General features: G+C 43.0%; 2 protein-coding genes across 15 annotated transcripts in view; one reads left to right on the forward strand and one right to left on the reverse strand.

Moving 5' to 3' along the window:
• The window catches only part of MRPS27 (mitochondrial ribosomal protein S27), a 125284-nt gene that overhangs the window by 88367 nt on the left and 18052 nt on the right, over positions 1-18865 (forward strand). For 7 of the 13 annotated variants that reach the window (XR_003431654.1, XR_003431647.1, XR_003431652.1 and 4 more), the window contains exons 11-15: positions 10609-10736; positions 11001-11185; positions 11521-11705; positions 15231-15365; positions 18168-18249. Coding sequence is in view for 2 of the 13 variants with exons in the window: in XM_027100879.1 (XP_026956680.1) it covers positions 2261-2500 (240 nt within the window). In the remaining 11 variants the exon portion in view is untranslated. Of the gene's footprint in view, positions 1-2260; positions 3502-4671; positions 7026-10608; positions 10737-11000; positions 11195-11520; positions 11706-15230; positions 15366-18167; positions 18250-18865 lie in introns of those variants that run through there. The other 6 variants (XR_003431650.1, XR_003431648.1, XR_003431649.1 and 3 more) reach the window with 6 other exon arrangements.
• The window catches only part of MAP1B (microtubule associated protein 1B), a 94114-nt gene continuing 87380 nt past the window's right edge, over positions 12132-18865 (reverse strand). For both annotated transcript variants that reach the window (XM_027100877.1, XM_027100878.1), the window contains 2 exons: positions 17724-17962; positions 12132-16599 (listed from right to left, as the gene is read on the reverse strand). In XM_027100877.1, coding sequence (XP_026956678.1) covers positions 16444-16599; positions 17724-17962 — 395 coding nt within the window. In that variant the 3' untranslated portion in view covers positions 12132-16443. The remainder of the gene's footprint in view (positions 16600-17723; positions 17963-18865) is intronic.

An 18865-nucleotide genomic window follows, 5' to 3' on the forward strand; every position in this document is an offset into this window, starting at 1 on the left:
GTGGGTAACAGTTTGCCTTCTCATAGCAAGCACCTGACTTCAGCCCTGGGTGAAGAGGATCTGGTCATTTCTCCATATTACATTGAACCTTCCTGATCACCAGAAACCCAGGTAGAAATCACAAAGCCTCATCTGAATATGATGAAGATGAAATGCAGACATCTTCTCTTGCTCGGCTTTGTGGTGTGCACTAGGGCCATTGGAAATGCTCTGGACTACATGGATGGTGTAAACAGGTTTCTACAGGTTTCAGGACAGCCCTGAGCACTCAAACTGCCTTTGGTAGCTTTCAACTCTAGGTCCCAAAATGCTCTGTGATCAGAGTCAGGGAGGAAGAGCCATGTTCAGATTTTAAGCCCTTGGCCTCTACCTTGCTGTGTTTCTCATCTATTTAGCAAAAAGCGGGGGAGGGGGGGGGAATTGCTGCCTGAAGGAGAATTCATTGTGTGAAGCAGAAAACGTTCCCATCCCTCCCAGCTGACCCATTGTGTCCTTTTGGTGCAGAGGGATGTATACTTTGCCAGAGTATTACATTGAAATCTTTGCAGTAATTATATTGAACCAGCTGTGGGAAATCTATTTCCCCTTGTTCTAAGGAGGATCCTAATACCTTTAGTAGCTGTTTTTCCCGGTACTTCTATAAGGTAATTGCTCAACTTCCCTTTTTTATAATTTAGAAACTGAAAAAGGAAGGTTAATCGATGTTTTCAGGGTACACAGAGAATTAGCAGCTAGGTTAAGAATGTACATACCTGTTCTTTCCTCTTAACTTTGCAGATTTAGAAAAGCTAAAAAGCAAAAAATCTGCTTAGCCCCATAGATTATCATTTACCATGTTCTTATTGACCAAGGCTGCCCCACAACTCTTAAAAGTTACCACCTTTTTCTTATTGCTTATATATTTAATCTTGGAGAATAGAAATCTGTGCCAGCATTAAATTCTCAGCCCTCACTCTTCCACAATGCATTTTTTTTTTTTAATTCACACAAAAAAAGACCAATATTTCTTGACTGCTAGTTGTGTGTTAGGCACTACTGCATTTCCTTTATCCTTACCTGGGTGGTAGATACTGCTCTTCCTGTGTTACATGACACTAAGGTTGAGGGAACCTAGTCCATAAGTGACTGACTTTGGATTTGAACACAAATTTGAACACTTTGGATTTGCTGACTCAGAGTTGAGTCCTTATTCTGGTGTCCCAAGCTGTCTCCTTGGCCTCAAACCAGGTGGGAAGTGATATCAGAAAGAAAGAATTCTCATTTTACGCTTCCTTTTCTTCCTGGTGCCTGATTTTTATTAGTCCCAGGTAATCTTTTTGGGGCTCATTTTTGTGGCTGACCTGTCACACCAGACGTGTGGCCACTCCTTGAAGCCCGTGGATCCTTCCCACCTTCCAGCCCCTGCTGTTAGAGCAGGCCGCATCACCTATGCCAGTAAATCGCATTTGTTTTGTGGAACATGGGGTGTGTCATATATGCTAAGTCTGGGGCCATAAGTGGGTCTCTGATGATCTACATCTTGAAGCACTTAAGTAGATTAGTGTTTTTAGTACTTTACTTCTCCAGAAATACAATACTGACCAAATCGAGCTGCCGTTTCAGATGGAGTCATAAGTAGTCAGGATGTCAAGGCTGACCTGCAGGGAAGCACAGCACGTGCAGGCTTATAATAGCGCAGGCACTCATGGGAGCTGTTTAGCATGCCGTTAGTAAGAAAGCGTTGACATGAATTCCATCTGTTGAAAGGAATACTGGTTAGGCAAACATTTATCCCAGTAATTCTAAAGGAAAAGCTATGGATGAACTTGCTCCATTTTATCAGCTGCTTCTGCCATTTTGTTTCCATCTTAGGGTTCTTTGTTCTTGGAGTTTGCTGCTTGGTTTGGTGCAGGTCAGAATGGAAATGCAGGTTTCTTGTCTTGTGCAGTGTTTGTGGTCTAAAACAAGAAATTACACAGGGAGTCACAGCATATGGAGTTCCATTTACCGTTTGTGAGTGAAGGGGAAGAAATGACATGTGGTGCATCTTAGCAGAATTGCTGGGCTGAAATTAAAAAAAAAAGAGCAAAAGCTAACAGTGCCTGGATGAAAGGCAGCATGACAGGCTCCCAATAAAGTACCTTCTCCTGTGAGCAGAATGTGTGGAGATTTTGTAAGTGACTTAACCTCTTCTCTTTTCCTCTTTGTATTCTTTACCTACCTGCCCCTCCCACATCTTCTTTTTTTTTTTTCTTTTTTTTTTTTCCTTTGTTTCCAATAGGCCTTACATTCTAAGCTACACGCTCTGGGCAAAGTTGAGTCAGAAAGCCTTCTGACCCTGACCACCCAGCTTGTCAAGGAACAGCTCCCTACCTGTGAAGCAGAAGACATCGCTGCCTACGAGCAGAAGCTGCAGCAGTGGCATCTGGATTGGGTACATTTGATTCAGAGGGAAAAGGAGCAGAGGGAGAGGGCCAAGCAGGCGCAGGAGGCTCGAAGAGCAGCAGAGGCATCTGCCTAATTAGGCCCCTCAGGGGCCACAGGAACTTCACGAGAGCCCATCTCAGGATCCACAGTGACCATGAGGGCAGCCTCAGTGTCCTGCATCCACCTTCTCCTGTTCTTAAAGCAGACCCCCTAAGGTACAGAAGCCACGCTGTTCACATGTCAAGCCATGTGACCACCCACCCGGATGCCAAGAAGACTGGAACCATGAAAGTGGCAAATGGTCAGACTGAAGCCACTAGCTAAATACCTTAAATAAGGGCTCTCGACGCTTATAGTGGAGTTCTTGGGGGACAGGGATCAATTTTGAAGACTGAAAATCCCTGATACCTAGCGATGGTGGTGGGAGAAGCCGTGACTGAAGAATCTGGTCTCAAGCACAAGCTTTTGAATGGTCTCTGTGTCCCCAGCCGAGGCCACCTGCAGGTCCTGAGACCTTGTCCCCTAGTCTCCTCTCGCGTGCAAGCTCTCAGCCTGAGCTGGGTATGGGATGCCCGCACATCCCCACTTTCCCCTCCCAGACCTGAACTGGGAGAAGTTCAGTACAGGAGCAAACACAAGACCTACTGGCTCTCAAATTTCAGGGACCCCCGGTGGCATTTTTAGCATGTCAGGGCTTTTGAGGAGAGAGCTAGCCCTAGCTCTGAAGCTTCCGTGGCTTGACTCCCCATCATGTTGCGGTAACTTTCTTACAAAGCATTGTCTCAGCCCCTCATCAAGTAGGTAAAGTGAGCCTTCTGTGTACACACATGAACACACATACAATTTGTGAACACAAGTTTCAGTTAGAAATTGGAGAAAATGAGAGATGGGATGGGGCTTGCAGTGCGTAGAAGACATGACTGATTGTAAAACTGTCAGGAGGTGGAAATTTTCTCTCTGGGGTTTCTCTGTGGAAGGGGTCAGTGGCCGCTCTTGCTTGCTGTGTAATTTTGCCCTTTTGTGTAGTGGTGTACTTTTATGCAGGATTGTGCTTTTGTATCAAGAACCTGTGGAAATAAATGTTCTAGGATCGTTTTGGTGTATTCTTCATCTTTGGGGGAAGGGAGGGAGGAGTAGGGAGTTTCATCGTCATTATAGTCACTATGATTTTGAGCAACATATTTTCAACCCTCCTTCTCCAGTAGACTGTGGCATGTGTAATAATAATAATAATCACCACAACCACTAACTTGTGTTCAGGACTGGCTGAGCTCCAGCAACCCTATGAGTGAGCTGCTATTACCCTATTTTTGAATAAGGAAACTGAAACTAAGTAACTTATGTGGGGTCAGGCTCCCACTGCTTCTCACCCTGCATGTTCCCTCCGTACATACCTGCAGTCCATATCCAACACAGGGCCTGAGTCTTACTTAGGAAGAGGGTTATGACCAAAAGTTGGTTCTGACATTTTGGTTTATCAAGGGCAGGACTTTTTCAGCCCTTATTATATCAAGAGGCAGGTTCAAGATACATCAAAAGACGCCTTTTGCTCAGTAAATTAACAACCATCACACATGAAGCATCTGGTTGATATTTCAGCTCATAGTTTTGCCTGCATTTTCCTCCTTGTCTGTGCCTGTGGCACTTTACTTCCAGGCTTCAAGAGACCACTTCACTGTGCTGCTGCCCAGCAGGAGTTTCCAAGCTCTCCACTCCCGGACTTCTTCCACACATGTGCCCGCATCTCTCTCAGGAACTCTCGAGAGTCTTTCCCCACCATCTACTCCCCTTTCCCCAGGCTCTCCTCCCCTGAGCTATAGGATACCCTACCACCCTCCTAGATGGTGAGAGCTGACCACAGTTGTCCTTGGTCTTTTCACCAATATCACCGTCTGTATTTCTTCCACATGGATGGAGAAACTGCTGTCAGTACCCTGGCCTCTGGGGATGACCTGAACTGTAACAGATGACCTTCCCTCTAGCTGACCTGCCATAGTCACAGCCAAACCTCCAGTCTCATATCACTAATCCAAGATCTTACAGCCTGAAGTCGCATTCTCCCAGTCTTCCCTTTCTCTCATCATGTGACTCCCGCTGAACCAGCTCTTCCCTGTACTTTCTGCCTGCAAACCCTTAGCCTTAACCCTGCCACTCAAACCCTCAGTCTCCAGAATTCAGACCCTGCTTGCCTGCCTTCCAGTCTGGGCCCCGTGGTTGGCCATCCCACTGATGCATCTCTAATTTCTTCTCATTCCCTTTATCCAGGCCCACTTGCCGTCCACAGACCTGTATCCTTGGAGCCACCTGTTATGGGTTGAATGGTGTCCACCCACCACCACCAAGGAAAAAATATGTTGAAGCCCTGACCCCAATGCCTTAGAATCTGACCTTAGCTGGAAATAAGGTCTTTACAAAGATAATCAAATTAAAATCAAATTATAAAAAGGAGAAATTTGGACAAAAGATAGATATGGAAGGAAGACAAGGTGAAGACACATGGGCAGAAGATGGCTACCTGAATGGAGTGGTGCATCCACAAGCCAAGGATTGCAAGCCAACAGCAGAAGCCAGAAGAGACAAGGAAGGATTGTCTCCTGGAGCCACCAAAGAGAGTGTGACCCTGCTGACGGCTTGATTTTGAACTTCTAGCCTCCAGTTCTGCTTTTTTAAGCCACTCAGTTTTTGGTACTTTGTTACAGCAGCCCTAGGAGACAAACACACCGCCACTTGTTCTCTGTCTCCTTGCTTCTGACCCACTAAGTTTGACATACAAAGTTGTAATGTCAGGCTGATGCCTCTACAGATTTACAGCTGTCCTCTTCAACTTAGTTCTTTCATTTCTCTTACTGACTCTCATTTTTACCTCAGTAGCTTCTCTATTGGGTCTGCTTAAGCCCTGGACCCTTGCCCCACCAGAACTGTGAGCAGATGTTCCTGCCTCCTGCTTTATCAAGAAAATTTAGGCCACATAATACAACCTCAGTCTCCCTTGTTTCTGCCTTAACAGCTCTCTCCTTTCCTGTTCTCTCCATCATCCCTTCTACTTCAAAGTGATAGGTGTCCCCGCCCTCCTTTCCAAGGTTAGGCTCTTCACTTGTGACCTGATTCCTCACCTGCCTGCCTGTTCCAGAGCCATCTTCTCTTTCCATCTTGCATCGTCTCTACAGATTTCTTCTTCCAAGCCTGCAATCTTATTCAAGACTTCCTTCCCTTTTAGAAACAAAAAAGCCTTTATCCTGCCATCAGTCAAGCTCCTACCCTGTCCCTCCTTCCTTTTGTCTCCAAACTTCTTAAAAGGGTATCTCCACTTACTGGTTCGTTGCTGGTTCATTAGACCCTGAGAATTTGGCTTTCACTCTGCTGCATACCAACTGCAGTGACTCTTTCCCCTCTGCTCTGTTCAGCAGCACTGATCACTCCCTGAGAAGCTTGGTGACTACAGCACACAGGCTCTCTCTGTTCTGGCGCTGCGTTCCTGCGCTCACAGGCCTCTGTGTGGCACATACTGTATGCTGGGCACTGTACTAGGAACTGTTGAGCTTACACAGATGAGTACACGATAGACCCTACCCTCAAATAACTTATATTCTAGGGAGAGAGAGGGGGCAGGCACATATGCACCTATCATGCTTCATGCATGATGGTTAATTTACTGAGCAAAAGGCGCCTTTTGATGTATCTTGAACCTTCCTCTTGATATAATAATGGAGTGGTTGAAAAAGCCCTGCCCTTGATAAACCAAAAAGTATCATTAGAGACACAAAGTGATATGGGTGTTCACAGCAAGAGCACTTCAAGCCCAGAGATGGGAAAGCTCTAATGAAGGGAAATCATCATCACCTGCTTTGTGCTTTAGTCAGTCACATAGGTCTGTCTCAGGCTGTCTTGGGGTAGAGATGGTCCTCTTCTTCCCCATGGAGTCGTGTAAAGTAGGTGTTCAAGAGAAATTAAGTGGCACTGGAATGAACCCACACCCACCCTGCGCGTCCCCCGCTCCCCCACCAAAAAAGGAAGAAGAAATAGAAGAAAAAGGCAGAGTAGTAGAAGAAAAAACAATTATGAGGTACACATACCTTGCTCTCCTCTTCTTGGGGCTGTGTTGCCTTGGCACCAAACTTTGCCTTTTGTTTTCATACCTTCTAGCTGGCTGTGGACATCAGATATATCTGTGATATATGTGTGTGGGAAATTTGTCCATTTTACAAATAGAGGCCTTGAAAACTGGTTTATCAAAGTCGTTTTTTCACTCAATGAAATAACATATTAGTGAGTCCAGGGATGCTGCTAAACCTCTTACAGTGCATAGGGCAGCCCTCATAACAAAGAACTATCTGGTCCAAAATGTCAGTGGTGCCAAGCTTACAAAACCTCGTCTAGGGTATACAAGCCAGGCAGCCACAGGAATTTTTGCAGTGATGTACATTAGTTGTTTCTTGTCTAACTGTATATGAGTATAAAATATGCAGTGATAGAGGGTGGGCCATTATCCTTCCTCAGAAAAGTCCATATGGAAAAGGATAAATGGTGATTTATATGATTTTTTTCTTTTTTTTAATTGAAGTATAGTTAATTTACAATGTTGTGTTAGTTTCTGGTGTACAGCAAAGTGATTCAGATATCTATATATTTTCCCATTATAGTTTATTACAAGATATTGAATACCGTTCCCTGTACTATACAATGGGACTTTGTTTATCTGTTTTATATGTAGTAGTTTGTATCTGCTAATCCCGAACTCCTACTTTACCCCCCCCCGTCCCTTTTCCTCTTTGGTAACCGTTAGTTTGTTTCCTATGTCTGTGAGTCTGTTTCTGTTTTGTAAACAAGTCCATTTGTATCATATTTTAGATTCCACATATAAGTGATATCATATTTGTTTTTCTCTGTCTGACTTATTCTACTTAGTATGATAATCTCTAGGTCCATCCATGTTGCTGCAAATGGCATTATTTCATTCTTTTTTATGGCTGAGTAGTATTCCATTGTGTGTGTGTGTGTGTGTGTGTGTGTGTGTACATCACATCTTTATCCATTCATCTGTCAGTGGACACTTAGGTTGCTTCCATGTCTTGTCTGTTGTAAATAGTGCTGCTGTGAACACTGGGGTACATGTATCTTTTCGAATTTGAGTTTTTCCAGATATATGCCTAGGAGTGGGATTGCTGGATCATATGGTAACTCTACTTTTGTTTTTTAAGGGACCTCCATACTGTTCTCCATGGTGGCTGCACCAATTTACATTCCCACCAACAGTGCAAGAGTGTTCCCTTTTCTTCACACTCTCTCCAGCATTTATTGTTTGCAGACTTTTTGATGATGGCCATTCTGACTGGTGTGAGGTGATACCTCATTGTAGTTTTGATTTGCATTTCTATAATAATTAGCGATGTTGAGCATCTTTTCATGTGCTTCTTGGCCATCTGTATGTCTTGTTTGGGGAAATGTCTATTTAGATCTTCTGCCCATTTTTTGATTGGGTTGTTTGTTTTTTTGTTATTGAATTGTGTGAGCTGCTTGTATATTTTGGAAATTAATCCCTTGTCGGTCGCATCATTTGCAAATAGTTTCTCCCAGTCCGTAGGCTGTCTGTGATATATATGATTTGCTACCTGGGGGTATGTAGCTGGAACCAGGAGTCTTGAGTTCCACAATGAAGCTGCTTCCTCCCCTGAGTCAGCGGAACCCGACACCATTGCACCCAGTCACGTGGCTGAGGAAGGGATGAAGTTTTGGCTTTAGTGAATCAGGGAAAGGAGTACTTTTTAACGAACATAGTTATGTCAGAAAGTTGCCTTTTATTCTAAATAACTTCTTCACTTGAAAATAACCTTTTCTTTCCTCATTGATTTGGCCTTTTCACTGACATTGCATGCTGCCATGAGGATGTTATTACCTGTATGGTAACAAGGAAGTCCAAACAAAGGATGGTGGCAACGCCTCTGAGAGTGTGGCAGTTACCACCAGGATCTTTGTTTAAAACAAAACAGTGAGTGACACTTAGGTTTTGTGTTTATTATACATGAATGTGATGATTCCAGATCTGAGCTGGACATGTTCAGAAAATGGTTTGTTCTTTAAAAAAGAAGTGTCTGAAAATAAATTCCATTATGTGCTTTAAATGCTAGATCAAGGACTTTGGGGAAGGTTTATAAAGGATTTATAAAAGGGACATTATATCCTCTGATATACCCAGTAGTAAGAGAATTTGCTTGCCCTTTTGGTTTCCATGATGCTTCATCTCTGCAGAGTTCAACATTTTAATTCTTAAAATGCCGAGGTTAATATGCCTAAGATAGTATCTGGAATAGAGTCTGCAAGAATGCCCGCTAAGTTTCCTCCAGTGACAGTCGGCTGGGCCACTGTTGGGTGTCAGCGTTTTCCCGGATCTGGTTCACAAGCAATCATGTACCCATCTTGATTACACAAATTATATTTAACAACTGCTCTTTGTGAACGCCCATTCCTATGTAATTTAATCCTAATTAAATAAATCCTCTCTAATCCTTACCGCAACCCTTCAGGGCAGGGATTATTACCCTCATTTTGCAGAGGAGAAAACTGAGACTTATGTGAATTGCCTAGGGCCACACAATTAATAAGTGGCAAGGACAGTGCTTGAACCCATGCTTGTCTGATTCCAAAGCCCCTTTCAAACAACAACCCCCTATAATCACTGTGCTAACCTGGGACTACGTACGTTCATTCATTCGTTCAGTCATTCAACAAATATTTATTGAACATCTAGTGTGTGTCAGAAATGGTTAAAATAGTCACTGAGGATACAGAAGGGAACAAAATAGACTAAGATCCCTTCCCTCGTGGTGTTTCTAGTCTACGGAAGGAGACACATAATAAGTATATAACATGTCACGTGGTGATATGTGATACAGAGACAAAGCAAGGAAGAGGGAAAGAGTTCTGGTTAAGTGGTGGAGGTTGCAGCCTAACACAGGGCGGTGAGAGAAGGCCTTCCTGAGAAGATGACATTTGAGAAAAGACCCACGCGGATGAGGCTGAGGATCATGGGGTCAGTCGCCTGGGGAAAAGCGTGGCAGACAAAGACACCAGTGCTGAGGCCCTGGAGGGAACTGTGCCTAGCGTGTATGAGGAAGGCCCATGTGGCTGGAGCGGACTGCACAAGGCGCAGAGCAGCAGGATTTGAGGCCAGGGAGACGAGGGGTAAAGGAAAGGACAGGTGGTGAAGACTGCCAGCCCATTAGTAAGGACGCTGGCTTTTACTGAGATGAGAACCCATTTGAAGGTTTTGAGCACCGGATGGCATGGTGTAACCTAACATTTTTAGAGGATTATTCTAGTCTAGCTGCTGTGTGCAGATATTTGGAGGGCGAGGACAGGAAACAGGAGACCAGTTAGGGGGCTACTGCAGTTATCCAGGGGAGAAATGACTGGCCTGCACAACAGTATTAACAGCGCACGTGAGGAGAAGGGGTTAGACTGGGTGTGTCTTGGAAGGTGTAGCCAGCAGATTTGCTGATGGGCCAAGATTTTTGACCTGAGCAACTGGGATGATGTACCATTTACCGAGGTGGAAAAGCCTAAAAGGAGAAGCAGTCAGGGGAGACCAGGCATTTATTTGAGGGCATGTTAAATTTGATTTGGGATATTTTAAAGGTCCCCACTGCACACCCGAATGGAGCTTTTAATGGACAGCTGAATATATGAGTCTGGAGATCAGAGAAGAGGTACAGACTGGAGACACAAATTGTAAAAGTCATCAGTTGACACATAGCATTTAAATCCATGAGACTGCATTGAAGTAACATGCATTATTGGTTTGAGTCAAGGATAGTCAAATCCATGAACTAGAACTGTGCCTACTTTTTAGAGGTGATTACCCCATGAAGGTGGCCTCATAATGATGTTCCATCATCTGTGAAAACATTGCCAGTAACCCCCAGAGAATTAGCCAGAACTGCTCATATTAAAGGAACTGACTGTGACCAAAACTCAATCTGCCTGTATGGCTCCAGTGAATTTCTAAGACGTACAGTATAAGATCAGAGAGGAAATGGTGGGATCCAGGATTATGCAAGAGACCCAAGAATTCATGAGTCAAGTGGGTGTTGAAAGGTCATTGAAGGGACACAGAGAAGCATCTAGAATGAGCAATACATTTATAAAGAGAAAGAAAATGTAGTCATAGTACCTTAACAGAACTTTGTTGATTTGCCTGCAAAATAGGAAAACAGAAACTGAAGAAAAGTTACCTTCAAAGTAGAAAAGGACCAGCTGGAAGGAGATGAACTCGTCACCATCTCCGCCGTGCTCGGTCCGGAGGGAGTGGGATAGAAACACACAGAGGGGTTCAGGTATGGTCAACTCTGGGGCTTCCCGGGGGCTGAGGGGGTCTCCTGGGACACAGGACTTCCCATGCTGAAACCAGGGCAGTCCTGGGCAAAGCAGGATGCGTGGTCACCCTGTGTCCAGGCCAGAAAGACTTCCTGGAACTGAGTAGTTTGGCAGTGGAATAGAAAACAACTTATTTAAATTTAATCTGACAGATGTAATCAAAATCTCTTGGTGATTATTTCCCACCCTGAGTGCTCACATGCTTAACCCTTTAATTTCTGGAGGGATTTCAGAATGCCTTCTGGTACACAGTGACTTCTGATGGGACCTGTCGACCAGCCCCACGGCTTGGAAGCACAGTGTAGGATTAAAAGGAGTGTTTGTGACAGAGGAACATCATTATGACTTCAGACAGGCTGCAGTGGCCTTTTGAGGCCAAAGGACCATCTCTGAGGACAGACAAGACCAGGTACTGGAGGTCTGTTGATCACTCTGCGGGCACGTCTTCTGTGGCGGGAATTGAGGCGCACACACACCACACACACAGAGTCTCAGTTTAGACATCATTTCTGGTGCTTTTCCTCTGGTCACCTTCACTCATCCTTGCATTTTGGGAGTCCCAGTCACCGCGTTCAGTTAGGGCAGGACTTATGTTTTGCTCACCTTTAAACCCCCATGGTCTTACCCACTGCTGGGTATAGAGTAGAGGTACAATAATCATTGAATGACTGAGGAGAATTCCTCCTTTTTTTCTTTTTTTTTATTATTTATCATCACTTTTCCTAAAAAACTTGTATTTCCTAGGTGTGAATCCAATCCACAGCATATTATGTTATATAGAGCTTACTCTGTAACTGAGCAAGAAAGCAAAAAGGAGATAACGTACTGGATATAATGACCGAGTGCGATGACTTTGTAGAGCCCCAGAAAGTCAGCCCTAGGAGGGATCATCCAGTTTGACCATCTTGTCAAATCCTCTCATTTTACAGGTAAGAAAGGGAGTTCCGGATGGATGAAGTGACTGAGGTCACACAGCCAGGTGTGGCAGAGCTAAGATTAAAACCTGGTTTTTGGTTTATATTGTGATTTAGTAGGAAACCCTCCCAATATCCTCCTTCAGATACACTGCTCTGTTGACTTTTTCTTTTTAAGCAGTAATTTTAACTCTTTCTCTGATCTTCCGGTTTCTGTCCTTAGACCCCAAGGTCCTCTAGGGCTTGGCTATAAAGGATAATGAGACAACAGTTGTAGAAATAGTAGCAGGGCCCTCTCAGCGGTTTACCAAAAGCCAGGGAGCCCACTCTGAAAAGAACAAAATCCATCACCCCTTGTGAATGAACCCACCACACACGCCCCAGCCCCCCAACACACCCAACTCAGTAACACACGACAAAAGACAGCACAGCACACACACCAACTTTTGCCACTTTTGTATTTTATTGTGGAACTGAGGTGTTTTTTTTTCTTTTACATCAAATATCCTCAATGGAAGAGGGGATATTGCACACAAATATCATAAAAGCACTACATATTACTTTCACTGGAAACTAATTTTCTACATTAGATATGACTGGATAGGATAGAAGTGATGCAGGATTATAAGACATAATACCATACACAGCTGCAGACTGACACAAACACCATTCAGAACAAGAGAGAGGAGTGGGAGGTGCTTCTCAGCCAGGCTCAAGACCATGTCCTTCCAGGGTGGAAGGAGAAGGGCTGCATGCAGCGCCATAAGCCTGACTCAGTGCCGCAGGGGCGTTCTGAAAAGGGCAGCCCCGGTCTTGATGCCCCATCTCGATGGCTCCTTTTTAGGGGAGCTCCAAATGAGTGCAGAGAAGCTATTTATTTCTTCCCTTCCTTTTCAGTTGTTGATGCTGCCTTTTAAATTAATAAAGTCACAGATTTTTTTTTCATAGTAAATAGTTTTAATACCAGGTGAATAACCTAATTGCTTTCAAAGAAATGCTCACCCCCTAGGCTGCTTTTGGTGTGTTGTTCAGTTGGTTAAAAGATAAAAGCTTACAGTTCCTTTCAGATGGAAACAGGGTCTTTTCTTCTAAATCTGAAGCGCAAAAAAAAAGTTATTAATCTAACTCACAATGTCATTACTGAGCAAGAACCTCCTGTGACAGGTGACTAAAGAGGCAAGAAAAGCAATTTTAGAATTGTAGAGCAGCTCCTGAGAGCTGAAATTTGGTAACAGGGAAAATGGGAAGTGATAAAATTTCCATTAGCAAATGATTAAATCTTATTAAATAAGTACTGGAAAGCTCCTAAACTGTGTAAGCTATTGGAGACACTTAAAACATTCATATACACTGGGGAAACCATTCACTATGATATGTAAGGTTAAGAAAAAAAAAACATTTTTTTTTGGAACACCATGGAAAATGGCATTTAAGGGTTGGGAAGGGAGGGGAGGGTCAGTCACTGTATCCAGCCCCACCACAAGACTGGGAAAGCATGCACAGGGATTGGGTTTTGAGAAAGGGGATAGAATTAGTTAAAATTGAAAATGGAGGATCATCTCTAACGTTTAGTCTCTGTAGAATTTTAAGAATACTACCAAAAAGTTCATGATCATGAGTGCTATCTCGATGGAATCCCATCATTTAAACAGAGTGTAAATTCCTTTCACTCAAATATTCAATCTATACAATTGGATTAAGTAATCAGTATGAATAAAGCTCCTAGAAGTCTGTGTCAATCTTTAGCTCTCACCATGAATGTACATGGTACATTGTGATGGCTGTTACTAAACTAATCGTGTATTTATGAAACTAGCAAAATTAGGTTAGTCACACAGGTAGGAAAGGTGTCTGGAAGGACAGGAGCAACCTGTAATGTAAATATTGGTGTTCCTGTTATATTCAGGCTCTGTGGTCATCACTGAGAACAATGGATGGAGAAAGGTACTGATCTATTTCATAGGAAAAAGAGCCAGCTGACCAGTGACAGCTTTTGTATATTTTTTCCATTAAATTCCATAGCAAAAAAGAAAAGAAAAAAAAAAGGAGTGGGATAGAATGGTTATAATTGAAGACTGGCTATAATTTTCCTAAAATGTTTGGTTTTTTTCTTAAAGCAAAATAATGTACATGTTAAATAAATTTAATTTGGGAAATTGGAAAATAATTCCATCTTCTATCAAAGAAAAATCAACCAGAGGTCTGGATTTGGCAAGAAGGCTGGAAATCTGTTTCTCTTCCAATGCATCATGTGAACCAACTTAACTAATTATTAAATAATCACCTTGAGAGTCTTAGGTTGTCTCTTAAAATACCTTTTAAGTAGGTGAGTTTATACTCACTGAAATCCTTTTTTGTCACAATGTGTTTTCCATCGTGTGCTCGTTTTTTTGTACCCTAAATCAATGCGTTGTTCTTAAGGACTTCAAAGAAATAGGGTAATAAATAAAAGCTGCATTTCTAGAGAAGCCTAAAAAAAAATAGAATATTAATTTTTTTAAAAAATTAAACATTTGAAAAACGTAATTCACAGCATTAAGTAGACTGCATTAGGTCCTCGGTGAAGGGACCCGGAAGAAGCATTGTTTAAACCCTCATAGTAGTTAGCAGTGCAAAACACACACTTATCAGACAAAAATAAACTAAAATGTTAATTCTGAAATAAATAACTAACATAGAAAATAAAACGAGGTGATTGTTGACTACTCCATAGATCTTAGAGTCTGCAGGAGACGCAACTCGACAGAGCCCAGCACAGCTGTCACTGAAAAGTTTGCCACATCTGAACACCGGGTGCGTTGATCTGCAACTTGAAACTTAACGTCAGTTTTAATCATGATCTGGCTTCCCAGGTTCATAGTTCAATGATGACAATGATGGAAATGATCTCTGAACTCTACATGATGAACCGTAGGAGTTGGGAATTCATTTGTTTTCAACGTATTTTTCTTTGTTTTTTTTTTCCAAAAAAGAAAATCCCCAAGCAAATTTTTGCTAGGGTTCTTTGAACTTGTCTTGGCTCTTTTACCTCATGGTTGAAGATCTTGAAAGAAGTACGTAGGATACCACTGGGTGATGTACTCGTAAAGGCCTGGAAAAGTAGCCATTCTCCCCCACTCTAAGATAGCACATACTCAAAGATTTTTGTTATGGGACTCAAGGGGTGGGAGGTATCACTATTCCTGGTAGCGATGGGCTTTTAATAAATATTATTACTGCAATATCAGACTTCAATCTCACCAGAACTTCAAAAAACATTATTCATTTTTTTTGTCTTACGAAACACTAAAAAAAAAAGACTGTCACTTGAAAATTTTCTTTGCATTTTCCTGTAAATGAAAACATTTGTTAAAAAGTTCATCTATGAAAAGTTCTCACATATCTAAAAAAAAAAAATTCTTCTGTACACTTGTTCCCATAATTATGCTGAACTTAATGGAAAATTAAAAAAAAAAAAAAAGCCAATGTAAGACGAGGGAAGCTAAATACTGTACACTTGCTGAGAACCTCTTCCACCATTAAGATTCACTGTTTTCCCAGTTCTGATCATAGAAGCCGTTTCAGTCTTGAACTTGCAGTAGTAAAGAAGCTGTGAAAGGCTCAACTTGCTTGGCTGAGGGGCCTGAGGTGGTATTCAACACGCAATGCTCAGCATCAGACTGTTGCACCAATCAGGTAAGCTCCTAGTACCCCTCCCACGCGCACACACATGCTCCTTTAACTGGAGTATCTATAATCCTACACGGATGTTTTATAAACTCGCTGTCTCACATTAAAAAATAAGTGCATCAAGTATCTTTGTACATTCAAGTCACTTCCTAAGGCAAATTGTCTACCGTATGTACTCCCAACTGCTTTGGTATTTGCTTGTTTATCGGGGTGGACTTGGGTGTCTCCACATGCAGGTTAATTGACTCAGAGTGGACTAACTGGGTGCACAGATGCTGGGAGCATGCCTTAGATCAATCTACTCGTGTGTTTGAAGAGTCTGAGAGTTCTGAATGGGGTTCAAACCACTTGCATGTCCAGTCTACACTCACTACGTTTTGTCAGTGTGCAGCCTTCAAGCTGAAGGAGCTTATTTAATTAAGGCGTGAAAAATCTCACATGCCTTCATTACAAGTTTTGTTCTTTTCCGTTTTCTTCCAGCCAACTTGTTTTAGGAAATTAAGACCGTTTTTGATGACTCAGACTGACACAAGTTGCAAACTTTGCCTGTGCAAACTACAGAATAGACAATGCAGACCTAACTAATGGTTATTTTCTCTTCTCTGCCCCACCCTGCTCTCTCTTTCTCTCTGGTATCTCACCAGCATTCTCTACCATTACATCTCCTCCTCTTGCATTCTTTTTCTCTTTCTCATTTTCTCTCTCTCTCTCTCTGTTCTGCGTTCCCTCTCTTTTGTGCGTGCGCGCTCTCTCTCTCTTTCTCTCTCTAAGACAGATGCCTCTACCTAGCAGAAATCAGTTGGGTTTGCTAGTGCATGGTTTCCAAATGTTCAGCAGAGATGAACTGGGGTAGGTAATTTTGCAGTAACTTGAACCCTAGTGTGGGAAGACTGCTACTTCCCTTAGCAATCAGCAAAAACTGAGAAATATTAGTGACTTGTATCACCATGACACAGTATAGCGTTTGGCAGGTAACAGTTCAGCGACTTATTTAGGTGAATTGACTTTTGTTAGAAAAGGTGGTTTCAAACTGAAGAATTTCTGGAAACAAAGTTCAAACCCTGTGGTGCGGCTGGTCTGGTTGTTACAGTTCAATCTTACATGCAGGGAAGGACTCGTCTTGCATAACCACGGTACTGCTGCTTGCTAAAACCATGATGTTGAGCTCCTGCTGTTTCTCATGGGTCTCCTGGTACCATTCCCTCATCACTTCCGAGTCATGCGTTGGGATCAGGGTCACCTGCAGGGAGAGAAAAAACAGCTGCTGAAGAGCAGAACCGGAAATCGGATGAAAAACAAACAGAACAGCGAGGTATTAGACCATTAGAAAAAGAAGGGCAAAGAGAAAAATCTTCTATTGTCCTTAGGAAATTCAAAGAATTTTTCAACTTAACGTTTTCTAGGAACCAGAATAAAGCTGCCAAAAAATCAGTTTTTCTGGGGGAGCTGGACACTGGAACCAAAAGCACGTCATGACTAGCTAATTAGTTTATCAATGAGTCGTCGGTTTTTCAGTTCTTTAGTGTTAAGAGAAGTGCTTCGGTTAAGGTGGAATTTCTTGTATTTCCTTTAACATAACTGATCCTAAGAACAAACGTTTGTATCTTTAATTTGTGTGTGTGCTTAGGGGCAGAGGAGTTGGGTGGGTAGGCGGGCACTGGCTTGAACAGTAAAAATTCCACCTCGTATTCAGTAAGAGGCCACTGGGTGTTTCTCATTAGATTTCATATGATGAAATAACCAGCATTTCTATTCAATGTTATGCAAGCACAGTTTACTGAATGACTGTACAAAACCATAAGGAAAACTTAGATAAGCAAAAACCATAGCTGACATAGTATTAAGAGTGGTTCGTGCCTAGTTATGATGCTTGGGAGCCGGGAGTATCCTGCTGGGGACCATTTTCAGCAGTGCCCCTCCTGCAGCATCTCACTGGACAGCCGATTTTCTAAACGGCCATATTCCAGGCTTTGGTCTACTTGTGAAGCACAAAGGAGTAAAGACAAGTCCTCATCCGCATAACATGGAAGTATGACCACTTGGTTACACTGGTTAATATTCTTGGTATATTAGGGTGAAGGGCAAGTAATCTTGGTCCCATTTTGCAGATAAATGTATTATGCTTTAGGGTGGTAAAGTGGCTTTCCTCCAAGTCCCTGGTGGCTGGTGGTAACAAGAATACTTTTAGACCGCCTTCTGTGTGTTAAGTCCACTTCGTCCTCAGGACAGTTTGTATGTGGCAGACCCCCCGGGGTACCTCAGGTGGATCCACAGTCATAATGGTGCCTCATTAAACATGATCCCTTCCCTCTGCCTCTGGACACAGCTCCATGTGCAGTGCGGACACTGTCCCGGAGCTCTTACCTGCATGTTGCTGCCCCACTGGGCCTTCCCTTCCAACAAGGCGTCCAGGACAGCCCGGCTGGGCTCCTCAGCAGCGGGGTCATTCCCACTCACCACGTAGTAGGACGACCTCACTCTCTTGAAAAATTCAACATCGACGTTCTTACTATTGCTGTGGTTGGGAATATAGCACAGGTCCAAGTACACAGGGGGGCCTGGAGGCACAGCTGAGGGCTTGGATGTCTTGGTGTTTCCTGGCCCTTCAGTAAATGAACAAAAATAAAGAGAAAGCCCGGGTCACAGGAATGCGAAGAGACCCATCTGTCCAGTGCACCTTCCCTACTCCTTCCCGAGAAGGCCCTCTAGGACGTGGGGAGGGGGTACTGGGCATTCCCCTCTCTCATAGAGGGCATTTAACACTGGCAGTTTGAGAAAATATGACCTGGTTGTTTACCATCTCAACAGGAGAACTGAAGAATGGAATGTTTCCCTTTGTGGACAACCCATTAGGAAGAAGAGTTCAGGCCTTCCTCAAAGATGGAACTAGGTAATAACACTCCTTCTGAAAGAGCTACTAATGTGCATTTCAATTTGAAAAGTGGTCTAAGAAACAGATTTCTAAAGGACAAAGGAAAATATCTGCATTTGGTAAAACACAGTTAAGCAATCTTTGTAATCCAGTTAAGATCTCATTTGAAAGCAATTTTGCCCACAGCTGAATATTATACCCTCACATTCGGCCTAGCCAGTGGTCAGATCTTAATTAACATCATATGATTTCCAAGACCCTCAGCACCTCAACCTCATTCATAAACTGATGAAACACTGTATTCTCTCCTTAGGACAGTACTCTAAAATGTGAGACGTCTCTCCTTAGACAAGATCGGATACCAAACTTTGGCAAGAGGAAGGGTCAGAAAGACTAGGCTTTCTCTAGCCAATCAGGACATACCAGACTGAGGTCAGGGGCACGTAGCAGCCAAAATTCCCAGTCTAAATCAGAAAGCCCGGGCAAAGTAAAGATTCAGACTAACCCCAAAGTTTCTGGGCACCTTGTCTGGTGAGCTGGCTTTCTGATTTGTTCTAATTAGAAGGTTTAAACTTTTTGAAACATTAATACAACTAGCATTCTAAGGCAGTGATTCTTTCCCTGGCCACATGAT

This window comes from Aethalodelphis obliquidens, unplaced genomic scaffold, assembly GCF_003676395.1.
Source record: "Aethalodelphis obliquidens isolate GAN/ISIS:26980383/991018 unplaced genomic scaffold, ASM367639v1 scaffold4, whole genome shotgun sequence".
Classification (NCBI taxonomy): domain Eukaryota; kingdom Metazoa; phylum Chordata; class Mammalia; order Artiodactyla; family Delphinidae; genus Aethalodelphis; species Aethalodelphis obliquidens.